At 45.0% G+C, this 16,623-nt stretch overlaps 2 protein-coding genes across 9 annotated transcripts in view; both read right to left on the reverse strand.

The window, feature by feature from the left end:
- Positions 1-528: 528 nt before the first annotated feature.
- Positions 529-2,871, reverse strand: LOC310767342 (uncharacterized protein). Of its 2 annotated transcripts, XM_083624212.1 has the most exons (8): positions 2,755-2,871; positions 2,516-2,633; positions 2,276-2,350; positions 1,934-2,038; positions 1,574-1,625; positions 1,382-1,471; positions 1,197-1,279; positions 529-656 (listed from the first exon to the last, which is right to left on the reverse strand). In XM_083624212.1, exons 2-6 carry the CDS (start codon positions 2,627-2,629, stop codon positions 1,446-1,448), a joined length of 372 nt encoding a protein of 123 aa, XP_083480338.1. In that variant the 5' UTR covers positions 2,630-2,633; positions 2,755-2,871; the 3' UTR covers positions 529-656; positions 1,197-1,279; positions 1,382-1,445. The 2 variants fall into 2 exon arrangements, 1 of the variants encoding a protein (XP_083480338.1); XR_014550874.1 differs by lacking the exons at positions 1,934-2,038; positions 2,516-2,633; positions 2,755-2,871 and having other exon boundaries at positions 2,276-2,408.
- Positions 2,872-13,548: 10,677 nt separating this feature from the next.
- Positions 13,549-16,623, reverse strand: part of RIN2 (Ras and Rab interactor 2) — a 70,743-nt gene continuing 67,668 nt past the window's right edge. For all 7 annotated transcript variants that reach the window (XM_083624445.1, XM_083624443.1, XM_083624444.1 and 4 more), the window contains one exon: positions 13,549-15,805. In XM_083624445.1, the coding sequence (XP_083480571.1) occupies positions 15,485-15,805 (321 nt within the window). In that variant the 3' untranslated portion in view covers positions 13,549-15,484. The remainder of the gene's footprint in view (positions 15,806-16,623) is intronic.

Here is a 16,623-nt window from a genome sequence, read left to right on the forward strand (position 1 = left end):
ATTCTGGTTTCTGATTTGATCCCGGAAAGTCCCGCTTTTTCTAAGGATGCCCCTATTGCCATCGGAGAAATGTTGGAGGGTGTGGTATGATGTCCCTGAGAGAACGTTGTGAGGGCATGGAGTGGCGCGATCCTGGAGCCAAGAAGATCAAGTAACTATGCAACCTTTAGAAGGCAGCTGAAGGCAGCCCTGTATAGGGAAGTGCGTAATGTTTTCTTATGTTTTTATGTATGTTGGAAGCCTCCCAGAGTGGCTCCGGCAGCCTTAGTCAGATGGGTGGGGTATAAATAAAATAATAATTATTATCATTATCTTATTATATCAATATTATAATATTATTATCAAATATTATTATTGTTATAAGAATGTTAAGGTCATACATATATAAAATAAATGTTCATAAATGTACCAAAACATTTGGTAACATGAGTCAACCTGAGAGTGATGCAGCAACAAAAAATGCTAATGCTATTTCAGGCTGCAACAACAAAAGTGTCCCGATCAATGGAAGACAATAACACAATTAAATTCAAAACAGTAACAATTTATTGAGCATTTATTCAAAATCCATTAAAAAATATTTATTTTTATTCCATTCTCTTCCAGTTCTTTTTCTTCTTGACACGTGGAGTTACACAGGGAGTAGATCATATATCCTAAGGAACTGAAAAACTCAAAATTCCGTGAGATCTTTTGAGGCAAAATAATGTTAACAATTTTCAGATCTCTCTCTGTCCCCTGCCCTGCCCTGTCTTTTGCCAAAACAAAGGTGTCAACCCTGTGCCCAGACAGCAAGACCCGCCCCCCTCGGCCCCCCTGAGGTGGTCCAGAGGAAAGAAGAGCAAGGCATAAGGCATCAGCTTGGCTGCAGGAGTTGCCAGAAGGAGGCCTACAAAATGCCACCCAACCATCTTAGGGACTCCACTCTGCATCTGTGTAGGGCTCCATCTGCCGGAGCCTGTCTTCTGACACAGGGGAAAGTCCCTCACTCACCGAGGGTTTGAGACCCATTGGCTCCCCTCCCCTGGTTCCCCGGCCTCTTTCCCTCTGACTGCTCATCTGGGCTCCTTGGGCTCTGAGATGTCTTCCCTTCCTGGTTCTCCAGCTGCTTCCTCCCACCATTCCTCTGTGCCCAACCAGTCCATGACATCGTTCCACCCCTTGGCCTCTGTCCCCACAAGGCAGCTTCCCCCTACCTGGTCTGGTCCCACAGCCACTGCTTCCCTTCTGCCCCCATGAAAAGATGGAGAAGGAGGTCCTGCTGGCATCATTCTGTCACCTGCAAGAGAAAAAAGGTAAGCAGGACGCCAGGAGTGCCTGCTTCTCTCACAGGTGAAACAGGGCATCTCTAACTACAGATGGGCTTTTGAGAAAGTCTTACCTGCTGAGTGCATTTGGATGTTGGCCTCTCTCTGGCGACCAGCGGAGCCTGAGGTCCGCACTACCTATAAATCTTCAATGATGATGTCATCTGGATGGAAGAGAATGAGAATGAGAAGAGAATGAAAATGAAAATGAGATTTTCCCACAGGCCTTTCGTCAAAGGTTGCTGTCTCCAAAGTGTGGGGCTTACCTTCTTTCGGCTTCAGGCGGAAGCAAGCCAGGTCCGGCCGAACAACTGTCATCTGCAGAGGAAAGAAAAATTGGGGTCAGATGGGCACAAGAGAGCACAGAAGCAGCGCCAAGTCTGGAAGGACGGGTCTCCCTCTGTCTTGGGCCCAATCCTTTGTTCCAGAGGACCTCCCTGGGCCCTGCAGCCTCCTGGGCAGAGGTGGAAAGGCAGCAGCAGGAAAGCGGGCAGGAAAAGCCTCTGGCCTCATCCTGGCCCCCAGGGACACACCCTGCATCATCTGCACTAAAGATCACTTGGGGATGTGACCTTGGGGGGATGGAAGTAACCAAAGAAATTAATAGAAGAAGGCAAAGTACTTACTCTGAGGTTGGGGAATTTCTGGGCAACAGCCAGCAGGAAGGAAATGCTACTGGCCACTAGTTCTTGAGCCTCCCCACTTTCCCCCAGGGTGTATCCTCGGAGGTCCTGCAGGAGGAAAGAGTGTCTCAGAATCAGGGGCCAGTCTGGGCCAAAGTGGCCCCCACTGCCCCTACCATGGAGTCCCTGGCACTTCTGGACCATGAGGGTTTGCCAGCTTTGGTCTTGGACCAAACTGGGGGCCAAACAGGCTCTGTGCCCCAGAAATGGGGCAGTCCATTGGGTAAGGGACGGGGGGGGGGGACACAACCCTAAAACCACCCCTAATGCCATCGGGACACTTACACTGAGAAGCTGGAGGAGGGTGCCAGGGTTGGGGGCTTCCATAAGGAGACTCCCCAGCAGGAGCCGGAAGTGCCTCTTCAGTTCCTGCGGGAAAAGAGAGAAGAGAGTTTGAATGCTGGGTTGGATTCTGCAAATATGTTGGATTCTGCAAAGAAGAATGGTTGGATTCTGCAAAGAAGTGGTTGGATTTCGCAAAGAAGAAGAGTGAGCCGTGAAGGGAAGTCAAAACAAAGGACATACTTCTTCCTCCTCCTCCTCCTCCTCCTCCTCCTCCTCCTTGGCCCCATTCAGCACGGCCTCCAACGTCCTGTGCAGGATTGCACTGGTCATATTGCATTTGAATTTGGGCCTCATGGTGCTGCAGAGATGAAAGGGAGAGGGTTAGAGTCTCCCTTGCCCCTTCTCCCTCCCGCCTGCTCTTTCCCCCTGGAGTTCTGCCCCCCGCCCACAACCCCGTCCACGCCAAAGACCCCACTCACCTTAGCTGGAGGAGGGCCTCCAAGGCAAGGGCCAGGGTCAGGGGGCAATCCCTGAAGTGCTCCAAGGGCCCCAAGATGTCCTGGAAGAGAACAGAGGAGGAAAATCAGCTCCCACCCCAAACACCAGGCTTGGCTTTGCAAGGGAATGGCAACCCCATGGCCTAAGCCGACAGGGTCCTCCTCCCCACAGATGCACAACCCCATCCCCCCACACTTGCATCCCTGAACATTCTCACACTTGTCACCGTGGCAAACCCCACCCCCTGGCCCCACCTGGCCCCTCCTGAGTGGTGATGCTCCTCTGTCAGAACTCGGAGGCACCTGCTGTTCCACCTGTGGCTGGGCTGCATCTTCATTTCACATCCTTCTTCCTGCAGCCCCATTCCCAAAGGGAGACCAGCCCCACGACCTTCCAGGCAGGCGAGGCATCTCCATAGCGCAGGACTGGACCATCTGTTTGGCATGCAGGTCTTCCGTCCTGGGCGGCATCTCGGGGGGGGGGCTGGGAATGTCCCCCCCCAAAACCCTGGAGAGCTGCTGCCGGTCAGTGCAGGCTAATCATAGAATCATAGAGTTGGAAGAGACCACAAGGGCCATCGAGTCCAACCCCCTGCCAAGCAGGAAACACCATCAGAGCACTCCTGACATATGGTTGTCAAGCCTCTGCTTAAAGACCTCCAAAGAAGGAGACTCCACCACACTCCTTGGCAGCAAATTCCACTGTCGAACAGCTCTTACTGTCAGGAAGTTCTTCCTAATGTTTAGGTGGAATCTTCTTTCTTGTAGTTTGGATCCATTGCTCCGTGTCCGCTTCTCTGGAGCAGCAGAAAACAACCTTTCTCCCTCCTCTATGTGACATCCTTTTATATATTTGAACATGGCTATCATATCACCCCTTAACCTCCTCTTCTCCAGGCTAAACATGCCCAGTTGAAATTCATAAGATTTTGATGGTTGATTATTTTATTTCTGTGTTCCAAAATCTTATGAATTTCAATTACATTCCAGTCAAAAAAAAAATCCCTTATACAACTGCAATATTCACTCCATAAATAATAAAGGATGGGGAAGAGTCAGCTCTAAGTCTCCATCGTAAACCTTTTGCAAAATAGAGTTTCCCCCCCTTCCCCCCTTTTTTTACACGCACAGTTCTGTTTGATGTTATCTTCCATATCTATATGAATCAGCCTTGGTTTCTAACTGCCTCAACCGTTCCTCATCAGGCTTGGTTTCCAGACCCTTCATCATCCTGGTCACCCTCCTCTGCTCACTTTCCAGCTGCTCAATATCTTTCTTCAACTAGCCTTGCAGGGAGTTTGGCTTCAACTAGAGAGCTTGCAAGGCAGCAGCTGAAGAAGGAGCAAAAAGGGTTTTATTGTGTGTGTGTGTTTCTTTGTGGCTGATTAGCTGCTCTCCCTGTGCAAAGGTCAGAGGGGGCAGGGTTTCTGTTTAGGCAGGTGATTAGCTGTGGGAGGAGCTTATCAGAGCTTGCAGGGCAGCGGCGCGCACAGTTTGATCCATCTTTTAGATTTAGGGGAGCTAGTCTCAAACGTTTGTTGGGGGAGACCTAGGGTTTTTTGGGGGGAGGGAGTTATTTGTCCTGTCTTCATGCTTTTTATGATGTAGGACCACTGTAGCCACCCCCAACGACACGTTCTCAAGAGGGGGAGGGAACAGCTGCAGTCGCCTGCAGTTCCTGCGCAATGTTTGCCATCTTGCCAAAGGTTGCAGGCAGCTTTACCTGCAGCAATTGCATGTTGATTGCCCTCTTAGAAGACAAAGTCCAGCAACTGGAGGAACGTGTAGCTACGCTCCAAAGAATTAGAGAGCTGGAGCTCTTCTTGGAAGCAACAGAGCACACCGTCTCCACCAAGGAGGAGACAGAGGACTCCCCTGAGAAGGAGGCTAGTTCACCAACACAGGAGCCAGATATATGGAGAAACGTGACTCAAAGAAGTAGGAGGCCCAGGGTTCGCTCTGATTGTTTAGAAATACACAATCGCTTTGAGGTCCTCTCCCCTAGCATGGAAGACGAAGAGCAGACTCCATTTGAGGATCTCTCCCTCATTACAGTCGATCAGGTATATGAAGACGAGCAGCAAAGTCAGTCCTCAGGGAATGTGCAGGCGACCTTGGAACGGACAGCTCACGGAAGAACCCCGACCAGACCTAAGAGGAGGCGTGTAGTGGTGATAGGGGATTCCCTACTGAGGGGAACAGAAGCAGTGATCTGTGGGCCTGACAAGATGTCTCGGGAAGTGTGCTGTCTCCCCGGGGCTAAGATCCAAGATGTAACTGAACGACTGCAAGGAATCATAAAACCCACTGACAAATACCCCTTCCTCTTGGTTCATGTGGAAACCAATGACACTGCAAGCAATAGCCTCCAGAAGATCAAAAGAGACTACGAGGCTCTGGGCAGGAAATTGAAGCAATTAAATGCACAAATTGTCATCTCATCTGTCCTCCCAGTTGAACGACGTGGCCCAGGGAGAGAGGGAAAAATAGTGGAAGTGAACAACTGGCTTCGCAAATGGTGTAAACAGGAACGGTTTGGATTCTTAGATCACAGACTGCAGTTTCTTGAAGATGGACTTCTGGCAAGCGATGGGCTGCACCTCACAACGGTTGGGAGGAATGTTTTTGCCAAAAATCTCAGAAACCTCATCAGGAGGGCTTTAAACTGACTAATGTGGGGGAGGGAGACAGTGCTCCTGAAGGTAGGAGTCTATCAATTGATGAAGATGATCATCCAAATGTCATAGACTGAATGGAGCAAACAGCACACAGACCTAGTGGTGGGAGGAAAAAATCCTTAAATAAGAGACACGGGGGAATGATTAATGGACTTCAATGTCTGTACACTAATGCGCAAAGCATGGGAAATAAACAAGATGAGCTTGAGCTCTTGGTACAGCAAACTAAATATGACATAATAGGCATCACTGAAACCTGGTGGGATAAGTCCCACGATTGGAATGTAATAATGGAGGGATACAATCTATTTCAGAGAAACAGACCAGACAAGAAAGGAGGAGGAGTGGCGTTATATGTCAGGGATGTGTATACCTGTGAAGAGATCCAAGATTTAGAACCTCAAAGCCAAAGTGAGAGCATTTGGGTCAAAATTAAGGGAGAGAAGAATAACAGTGACCTCATTGTGGGAGTTTACTATAGATCCCCAAGCCAAACGGAGGACATAGATGATGCCTTCCTGGAACAGATGGCCAAGCATGCAAAAGGAAGGGAGATAGTAGTAATGGGGGACTTCAATTACCCGGATATTTGTTGGATGTCAAACTCAGCCAAGAGCATAAGGTCAAACAGATTCCTCACTGGCCTTGCAGACAACTTCATTGTCCAGAAAGTGGGAGAAGCAACAAGAGGAACAGCCATTTTAGATCTGGTCCTAACCAATGTTGATGACCTGGTTAGTGGGGTAGAAGTGGAAGGATCATTAGGCGCGAGTGATCATGCTCTTCTGAAGTTTACTATACAGCGGAAAGGAGCAGCCAAGCATACTAGGACTCAATTTCTTGACTTTAAGAAAGCCGACTTCATAAAACTTAGGGAAGTGCTGGGTGAGATCCCATGGACAGTAATACTAAAAGGAAAGGGAGTTCATGATGGCTGGGAGTTTGTTAAGAGGGAGATAGTAAAAGCACAACTTCAGGCAATACCAATGAGACGGAAACATGGAAGGTGCCTAAAGAAGCCAGGGTGGCTATCTAAAGAACTTTTAACTGAGTTAAGATTAAAAAAGGATGTGTACAAAAAATGGAAAAGGGGGGAAACCACCAAAGAGGAATTCAAACAAATAGCCAGCACGTGTAGGCACAAAGTCAGAAAAGCTAAAGCACAGAATGAACTCAGGCTTGCTAGAGAGGTTAAAAGCAACAAAAAAGGCTTTTATGGGTATGTTCGTAGCAAAAGGAAGAACAAAGAAACAGTGGGGGCACTCAGAGGAGAAGATGGTGAAATGCAAACAGGGGACACAGAAAGGGCTGAACTCCTCAATGCCTTCTTTGCCTCAGTCTTCTCCGATAAAGAAAACAATGCCCGACCTGAAGAATTTGGAGCAAATGATTCAGCAGAGGAAACACAGCCCAGAATAACTAAGGAGACAGTACAAGAATACTTGGCTAGTCTAGATGTATTAAAGTCTCCAGGGCCAGATGAACTGCATCCAAGAGTATTAAAAGAACTGGCAGATGTGATCTCAGAACCACTGGCAGTCATCTTTGAGAATTCCTGGAGAACAGGCGAAGTCCTGGCAGACTGGAGGAGGGCAAATGTTGTCCCTATTTTCAAAAAGGGGAAAAGAGAGGACCCAAATAATTACCGCCCAGTCAGTCTGACATCAATACCAGGGAAGATTCTGGAGCAGATCATTAAGCAAACAGTCTGTGAGCACCTAGAGAGGAATGCTGTGATCACCAATAGTCAGCATGGATTTCTGAAAAATAAGTCATGTCAGACGAACCTGATCTCGTTTTTTGACAGAATTACAAGCCTGGTAGATGAAGGGAACGCAGTGGATGTAGCCTACCTTGATTTCAGCAAGGCATTTGACAAGGTGCCCCATGATATTCTTGTAAAGAAGCTGGTAAAATGCGGTCTTGACTATGGTACCACTCAGTGGATTTGTAACTGGCTGACTGACCGAACCCAAAGGGTGCTCATCAATGGTTCCTCTTCATCCTGGAGAAGAGTGACTAGTGGGGTGCCACAGGGTTCTGTCTTGGGCCCGGTCTTATTCAACATCTTTATCAACGACTTGGATGATGGACTCAAGGGCATCCTGATCAAATTTGCAGATGACACCAAACTGGGAGGGGTGGCTAACACCCCAGAGGACAGGATCACACTTCAAAACGACCTTGACAGATTAGAGAACTGGGCCAAAACAAACAAGATGAATTTTAACAGGGAGAAATGTAAAGTATTGCACTTGGGCAAAAAAAATGAGAGGCACAAATACAAGATGGGTGACACCTGGCTTGAGAGCAGTACATGTGAAAAGGATCTAGGAGTCTTGGTTGACCACAAACTTGACGTGAGCCAACAGTGTGACGCGGCAGCTAAAAAAGCCAATGCAATTCTGGGCTGCATCAATAGGAGTATAGCATCTAGATCAAGGGAAGTAATAGTGCCACTGTATTCTGCTCTGGTCAGACCTCACCTGGAGTACTGTGTCCAGTTCTGGGCACCACAGTTCAAGAAGGACACTGACAAACTGGAACGTGTCCAGAGGAGGGCAACCAAAATGGTCAAAGGCCTGGAAACGATGCCTTATGAGGAACGGCTAAGGGAGCTGGGCATGTTTAGCCTGGAGAAGAGGAGGTTAAGGGGTGATATGATAGCCATGTTCAAATATATAAAAGGATGTCACATAGAGGAGGGAGAAAGGTTGTTTTCTGCTGCTCCAGAGAAGCGGACACGGAGCAATGGATCCAAACTACAAGAAAGAAGATTCCACCTAAACATTAGGAAGAACTTCCTGACAGTAAGAGCTGTTCGACAGTGGAATTTGCTGCCAAGGAGTGTGGTGGAGTCTCCTTCTTTGGAGGTCTTTAAGCAGAGGCTTGACAACCATAAGTCAGGAGTGCTCTGATGGTGTTTCCTGCTTGGCAGGGGGTTGGACTCGATGGCCCTTGTGGTCTCTTCCAACTCTATGATTCTATGATTAGCCTGCACTGACCGGCAGCAGCTCTGCAGGGTTTCGGGGGGGGGACATTCCCAGCCCCCCCCCCCGAGATGCTGCCCAGGACGGAAGACCTTGCTGCCAAACAGATGGTCCAGTCCTGCGCTATGGAGATGCCTCGCCTGCCTGGAAGGTCGTGGGGCTGGTCTCCCTTTGGGAATGGGGCTGCAGGAAGAAGGATGTGAAATGAAGATGCAGCCCAGCCACAGGTGGAACAGCAGGTGCCTCCGAGTTCTGACAGAGGAGCATCACCACTCAGGAGGGGCCAGGTGGGGCCAGGGGGTGGGGTTTGCCACGGTGACAAGTGTGAGAATGTTTTGGTCTTTTCACAGGTCCACCATAAATGGAAGAAGGTTCTTTGAGGTCTATGACTTTTCCAGCAATGTCCATTCATTATTCATCTTCTGTATATCTTTCAAAGTTATATACCATTGAAATAACATTTTTGTACAGTCCTTTATTCATAACTGTTCTCATTCTTCCACTGTAAACTGCTCTTAAAATTTTTGCATCTATTTTGTCATATAAGGTTTTGCTTGTTTGGTCTCGGCGTCATATTTGAGTAATAGTTTATAAACTCTACCCAAAAGGTAGAACTCTGTTATGATGGACTCAAATTCTGTCTTTTCACTGATTTAACTGTTTGCCATACAGTCTTTCTTGAATCTGGATATTAGTATGTAATCAGTTTCATATTTTTTATCCTCTTTAATACTTTGGCATGTATTTGATCTGTTCTTGAAGGGTAACCATATCTTGGTACAATATATAGTCGTACATTCTCCTCTTGGATCTAACAGTAATGTTCCAGTGGTGACATTAACAGTGCTGCTAAGGGCATTTTTGTGATTTTTGTAGTGCAACTCATGATTTTTGTGATCAGGCTGTGCCCCTGGCTATGATGTGTGATTTGATGGTGAGTTTGGGGTGGCCCAATGCAAAAAGCGTGAGGATCCATGAGGATCCGTGCTTCGGAACCACATTTTTGGGCCATGGAGTTGCCAGGAAGCCATGGATATGTGATTTTTGTGGTGCATGCTGTGCCCATGGCCATGATATTTGATCTGATGGTGACTTGGGGCTGATCTAGTGCAAAAATCATGAGGATCCATGAGGATCTGTGTTTTTTAACCATGTTTTTGCACCATTGCGGTACCACGAAACAGTGGATGCGTGATTTTTTTGGTTCTGCCTACAGACAAATACGTGGTGTAGACTATCATGGTGTTTTTATTTTGTTTCAATATAAAAATCATATGAATTCATGAGGATCCATGTTTTTGTGGTGCTGCAGTGCGGCTAAGTGTTGGATCCACGTTTTTTATAGTCCAGTCCGTAGGCATGCCTTCCAGGTGTAATTTGACACTGGATTTGTTGGAGTTATTTTTTTAAAAGTGGAGGATCCATTTTAACCCAGACCCTTAGTCTCCCTCCAAGACTGCTGCCTCCGGAGCTTCTCTCGGGCTCAGCTCGCCTCTCCGGTCCCAGCGGCTGCCCTGCAGTCCGAGGCTAGAGATCAAGATGGGTTACCATATTTCAAAAAGGAAAAACCAGGACACCCCCAAAATTGTGGATTTTCTTTCCAAAAATGACGTATGTCAGCCCTCCTATAGAAGCACAGAATTGTAGAGTTGGAAGGGACCACGAGGGTCATCTAGACCAACCCCCTGCAATGCAGGAATCTTTGCCCAGTGTGGGGCTTGAACCTACAACCCCAGGATTAAGAGTCTCATGTTTTACGGACTGAGCCATGTATGGAAGCTTCCTTAGAAGAAGTCCCACCGTTATCAGTGGAACTAATTCCAAAGGGTGTGCAGTTTTCTTGGCTACAGGTACCTATCAGGGCACTGAATAGCTTCTCTAAGAGCATAACCCTAACCAATAAGGCATTCCTCTTTACCCTGGCCTTTGACGATGAAGATATTTATTTTCAGGACCCACCCTGGTTTGAGTGACTGTATTTTTAATTCTCGTTTTTTAACTGTATTTTAAATTGTTGCAACTTGCCCTCAGACTTTAGTGTGAAGGGAAGGTAAGAAATTTAAATAATACTAATACCAAAACAAAAACCAGGCCTAACAGTTTGGCCCCAGGACTGTGGGTGCCCGAGGCCACGCATGCTGCAGGCGCCTGACATTAGCACACCCCTGCGACGTGAGCAGCCCCGGTGCAAAAATTTGTGGGTGCCCAGCCCTTTCACGGGGAATGTTGTGGGGACTGGAGCACCCAGGGCCCATGAACAACACCATTATGTCTTACTAATTCAAAGGATTATAAGCTTATGTTTAAATAAATATCAGGCTTACACTTAAAAAACACTCAATACAGCTATCCTGACAGATGAGAGCAGTATGAAGGTGCCAGAAATCTGCTGGTGGAAGTCTAGCAGCAGAGCCCTATTCTTCACTGGTACCATAGGGGTCAGCAACCAGAGGCACTGGAAGGCTGGATAACACAATATAACACCTCCTAACTCAGCAAATTGGAAAGGTATTTCAAATGTTTTCCGAATAGAGCTGCAACATATAATTATGAATTTAAATTAGTCCATTAGTGAACTGTTTGATTCAAAGACAAAATGTAATTCCGTTTAAACAGCTGACCGTTAGGTCTAGTCGCGGACGATTCTGGGGTTGCAGCGCTCATCTTGCTCTATAGGCCGAGGGAGCCGGCGTTTGTCCACAGACAGTTTTTCTGGGTCATGTGGCGAACCAGAGCAGCGCACAGAAACGCTGTTTACCTTCCCGCCGGAGCAGTACCTATTTATCTACTTGCACTTTGACGTCCTTTCGAACTGCTAGGTGGGCAGAAGCTGGGACCGAGCAACGGGAGCTCACCCTGTCGCGGGGATTCAAACCGCCAACCTTCCAATCAGCAAGCCCTAGGCTCTTTGGTTTAACCCACAGCGCCACCTGTGTCCCACGAATTCAGTTTACAAATCTGCAAATCTGCTTAGTAAAAGGCTGAGGTACTGCTTAATGACACAACTTTAATGTAGGAAGATCAGTGGGTGGGAATCTCAACATTAAGATTCAATATGAGAGTCAGAATCCATTTTCAGTCATAGAAAGATACATTGTGCAGCCTTCAGACACTTAGTAGTTCCTAAACTTGGTTGATTTATGCAGGGGATTTTTGAGCACATTTGTAATAAACTGGATTTAACTGTTGCTGGATTATTTTTATTTTTGTGATTCTAAGCCTGCATTCCTATACACTTACCAGCAAATTAATCTCATTGAAGTCTGTGGTTTACATGCAAACTATCACACATCTCATAGTTAAGGAAGCATTCCCTGCTTTAGTAATACTTTCTGCTAATATATTCAGGTGACTTGTTTTTAAAGCTGATAAATCTTATCTGCCACTCCTTTCTACCAGTGAGCATTCTTGAAACGTTATCAATATTTTACAACACATTTTTCTTCTGCAAGGATGGAACTTGCTTTAACCATCATGCAGACAGTATCTTTGTCACCTGTTTCCAGCCACTGAAAGAAATAGGTTTTCACCTAAGAGTGGAAATTAATGATTACATTTTTTAAAAATGTGCACCATTAAACAAAGATGCCCATGATCTTGAGCTTTTTGACTGCTTCACCTTTTTCTCTGCCCATTGCAGTCCACTGATTTTCAGTTTAATTCAGCTATTTCCCCCTTTTCTCCACTGCACCAGTGTTGTCCATTAAGAAGAGAAAAGATAGGAGTTGATTTGGAGGCAATGATATTTTAAGCACAGCAACCACCAGCAGGGTATGCCTAATCTTCTGATTTATTTATTTTTAAGTAAAATGACATGAAGAATAATTAGGTGTTGGTTCTGAATTGTGGTGAAAATTTCAGTTTTGTTTAGTACAGAAGAAGCAAATTGTAAGTGTGTATAGGAGCATAGCAAAGCACATGAGATTGTTATAGATACTGGAATAAATGATTCAATGCCAAAATGTTTCTGGAAGGGAAAACAGAGCACAAAGCACCCACCTTAAAAGAATCCTGAGTGTGTGGTTTCTTCCATCCAACTCCTCAGATACAACTCACCATTTCAGAAACACGAACTTTTCTCACATAGAGTATCCAGTTGTGAGTCGTCTCCTGCACTTGTTTCAGTCTTCCCATGGTGCCAATTTCAGGAAAATTAAGCATTTATTCCAGTGATGTATGGTGATTTTTTTCACAGGGGAACAGTTAGGGCCAGAGGCGCCAGCTTGCAAGGGTACTTGGGAACGGGCACAACATTGTGATGTCCTGATGTCGCGTGCGTGAGCATTGTGCCTTCCTCCTTAAGCCAGCAGAAGCTTCCCAGGCTTTGGGAAGGTGGTGGAAGGGCTTTTGGACCCGTCGGAGAATCGCACCTCCCTCCCTAAGCTGAGCAGAAGCTTCCCAGGCTTTAGGAAAGAGATGCCGGGGGAAATTTAGGGGACTATCCTAGTCCCCCTAGTCCACTGACTGCACACCACTGATAAATGCATAAAATGAAAGAAGGTCAAATGACACAAATCATTTTCAATCTAAGGCAGAGCTGTTACTATGTCCTTAGGATGTTCCAGATGTCCTCATCCTCCAGATATCGGAGTGCTTTTGGCCAGTGTGAGCTCTGCTGATCCCTACAGTGACTGTTGCTGGCACAAGTTTACTAGTAGCAACTGGCGCAGGGGAACAAGAGCCAGAGCTCAAAACATGATAGCAATAATTTCCACCCAACCTGTTCACATTAAAATAGGTATGCACCCAAGATGTTTTTAAAGTATAATGTATGAATTGGTCCTCAAGGCTAGTTCACAGATCTATGGCCATTATTGCAGCAGAAGTTATCACAGATCTGTAACAGGAGAAAGTGCCATATATCACCTCAAAAATACAATGTTTTCCAGTGCAGTCAGTTTACACATTCAACTGGCAGTTAGTAAATGATAAAAATGAAGGGATAGATATGAGTGTGTGAACCAGCTCTAAGACTCCAATGTACAGCAAACCACATGAGCTGGACTAAAGAATAGTTTCAGGAGACTAGAAAATGGCTATGTCTTACAAGTGCAAGAAATGGATGGGTACTTAAATAGAGACTATTCACATATACACAAACATGTTCATTATAGTAAAGTATTACAATGTATTATGTGCAAAACTACTGTTTTATCATTTACAAAATGAAATACAACATAGACACATGTCAAGGTGGCAGGTAAGTGGCAAATCAACATGCATACATTTACATACAAAATGCACTTGCAGAGCCAGACACCAATATTCTTTTGGTAACTCCAGAGCATTAAGGCATTAAGGTACAGCAATTAATAACTCAGCACTGGAGTGCATTCACATGGTTTGGAAGCCATCCTAGATGGACAAGATTCTTGGCTTTTGATAAGATCAGTATGGGACTTATGAGCCAAGATTTTCAACCACATCTTACACAATGACTTGGATTGGTTGGCGCTCACTGTAGGTCTTAATATTTCTGTTACAACATTAAACTATTACAACATTGTCCAGATTTATTTTTGTATCTATTGGATAATTTAATTGTTCAGTCGTGATGTATAGGGGACAGCAAAATCCACCCCATGAAATATCTCTCATCTCCCGCTTCCTCTTGGGTCGCACAGAAGATTAGGAGGGAGCGATTACTTTTATTCAAAATTACAACCCAGTTTTAGTTATCTAATATGGAAAGAAGCTTACAATTTGTATGCCTATGGAAAACATTTACTTTTTCAGCCACAGTAAAATGCATGTGATGTTGCTCGTTTCAGTATGCATAAATCTGTTTAACCTGTAAATTCAGTTCCTTGCTGTTTCTAACATAACAGATGACAAATCAATATTTGTATATGTACAATATTTCAAACTTTGAAACTCCCCCCCCAACTTCCTTCACTTACGTTCTGCAAGAAGCCTGAACCAGCAGACTAGGGGTAACCTCACAACCTCTCTCTCCCCCCCCCATTTTGAGTGACTGTCCCTCACATCTACCTTCAACAATGTCCAGTCACTCTTCCACGAAGAGGAGTGACGGAGCTCTCAGCTATCTTTCTTTGGCTAACTTTGTGTACACCAATGGAGTAACTAAACTGTGTTATTTGAAACACATGCCCTAAAATATCTCATTTCTAAAGCAGCCCCACTATGTTTTCTCACTTTCCTGGTCTCTATATTCACTTCTTTCAAATACTTCTGTCCACTTTATCTGTCCATTCAAGATTGCAGTATATAAATAATAATTCAGTAAGTGATACATCAGGTTTGTAAAAGGCTTTGGGTAGCCAATGTCAAAAATACAAATTACTTACAGAATTTTATCAACCTTAAAATGAGTTTGATAGATTTAAAAACACTTAAATCAGGGAAGAAAAGGCAATAAACCATCTAAATCTCACAGGAGTGTTCAATGTAATACTCTAAAACCAGCAAGAGATTTATTTTGTATATTAAATGTTAAAAATCACATGCAGAATCATAGAACATTTTATAGTTTTAAAAAATACTTTAAGGATCAACCATGACAGTTTACCTGCAACTGTTTTAAAATTTCTGAGATATATATATATATATATAAACAAGCTGCCTTCAGTAAAATAATAATAATAAAATAACTATTTTAGAGAAGGCTGCTACCATCCTTATAAGAGAGTTTATTGATGCCCTGCATCGGACAGTTTTGCATATATATGTACACTGGTGAAATGGATAGCCCACCAGCTAGCTTATAGATAATCTGGCCATCAGTAAAGTTAATGCAAACTAGGGCTTGAACTAAGGATGAGAGTAAAATGCAATACAGATGTGCCGATGTGATGTGCAGTATATTTGAGAAGATCAGTGATCCATGAAGTTCAGCCCCCCTTCTGTTCTACAGCTGTACAATGGCCCTGTATATATATTACATATAGTCAGTGACAGGGATTGTTGTTCATGTTCTTATCAGACATTTGGTTTAGAGCCCTGCAGACAGTGTCTAATGAACTCAAGTCAGCAAGCAAAGGGTGCTTTCAGCAACTTAAAACCCAACCATAAAACACATGAGGTTTATGATGTGTGGTCGCTGTTGTCGTTTTGAAAAATGGCACCATAATTGTCACTGTTGATGCGCTTATAAACAAAATGAAAGACCTGGGGCTGTGGTCGGCTGTGCAGTTCAGCTTTGATTTTTTGGGGATAGGTATCTTCTGTCAGCTGTTGCCAGGTGTCATCAATAAAAAGAAACAGGCTATACTCATCAGGAACGTCCACTTTAAACTTCTCAGCACAAAGCCGACACACATCTTCTGTGGTAATATATGGTCTCACGAGCAAGGTTTTCCCTGTACAGCCACTGTTTACTTCCTGGAATGCAACTCGCAAATAGTTCTGTGAAGTGGGGAAATACATGAGAAGAATAAATATTCAAATTCAAGACCTAATAAAAAAAAACCCCACACGATTTCACCTGGTTTGTTGGGCTAATCAATGTGAAATATACGTAGTTGTTCCTCTTGTTATTAATCAGAGGTCCTCTGTGTTCCAGGAAACCTTAAGGGTGGTATACAACTAAATTTTACTCAGAGCAGATCCTCAGAAATTAATGAACCTGACATTAGAGCCATTAATTGCAACAGGTCTACTCAAAGCAAAATGTTCTCAAGCACCCTCAATTCACATATAAGATATTGAGGCCTCATAGGCCTAACCAGTGCTCTGTTCAAATGGAATGCATATTCTGTAAGAAGGGTGCCATGGCAGACAAACTGGTGCAGTAAATGTTCCCTGAAGGCAGAAACTGAAAACCCCTGCTGTAAGGAAGTAGTGTCAGGGTCCATTCACAGGACCTTGACTGAAATTTTATTCAACCTGCCCATGTGAGTAAAGGACTTACTTACCAGCCCCAACGCTTCCTCTGCTTATTCATTATTAGCATGCCATGAGGGTTATACTTTTGAGCTCACTTTATTGTGTCCTGACAGCAAGCTAAGTGAACTGCAAAGCTATCATCTGTGGCCAGACCGAGTTCCCTCAGCTGAGACCTGGGCATATGCCAGAGGGTGGCAAAGTGTCACTGAGCCTTCTCTGGGGAACGGTGGTCATGCTAAGAAACTCCTATTGTTGAAGAGGCTAACACAAGATGCAGCAGAGCTCGGGAAAGAAAGTGGGCCGAGCCCTATTCACACAAATCAGACTTCATCAGCCAG

The sequence above is a fragment of the Podarcis filfolensis genome, assembly GCF_964270895.1.
Source record: "Podarcis filfolensis genome assembly, chromosome: 7".
Taxonomy (NCBI): domain Eukaryota; kingdom Metazoa; phylum Chordata; class Lepidosauria; order Squamata; family Lacertidae; genus Podarcis; species Podarcis filfolensis.

Coding starts and splice junctions, on each gene's coding strand:
- LOC310767342 (XM_083624212.1), bottom strand. CDS start 2,629: ATGAGGCCCAAATTCAAATGCAATATGACCAGTGCAATCCTGCACAGG. Junction 2,039..2,275: donor CCCTCCTCCAGCTTCTCAGT/GTAAGTGTCCCG, acceptor TTCCTCCTGCAG/GACCTCCGAGGATACACCCT. Junction 1,626..1,933: donor AGAAATTCCCCAACCTCAGA/GTAAGTACTTTG, acceptor TTTCCTCTGCAG/ATGACAGTTGTTCGGCCGGA.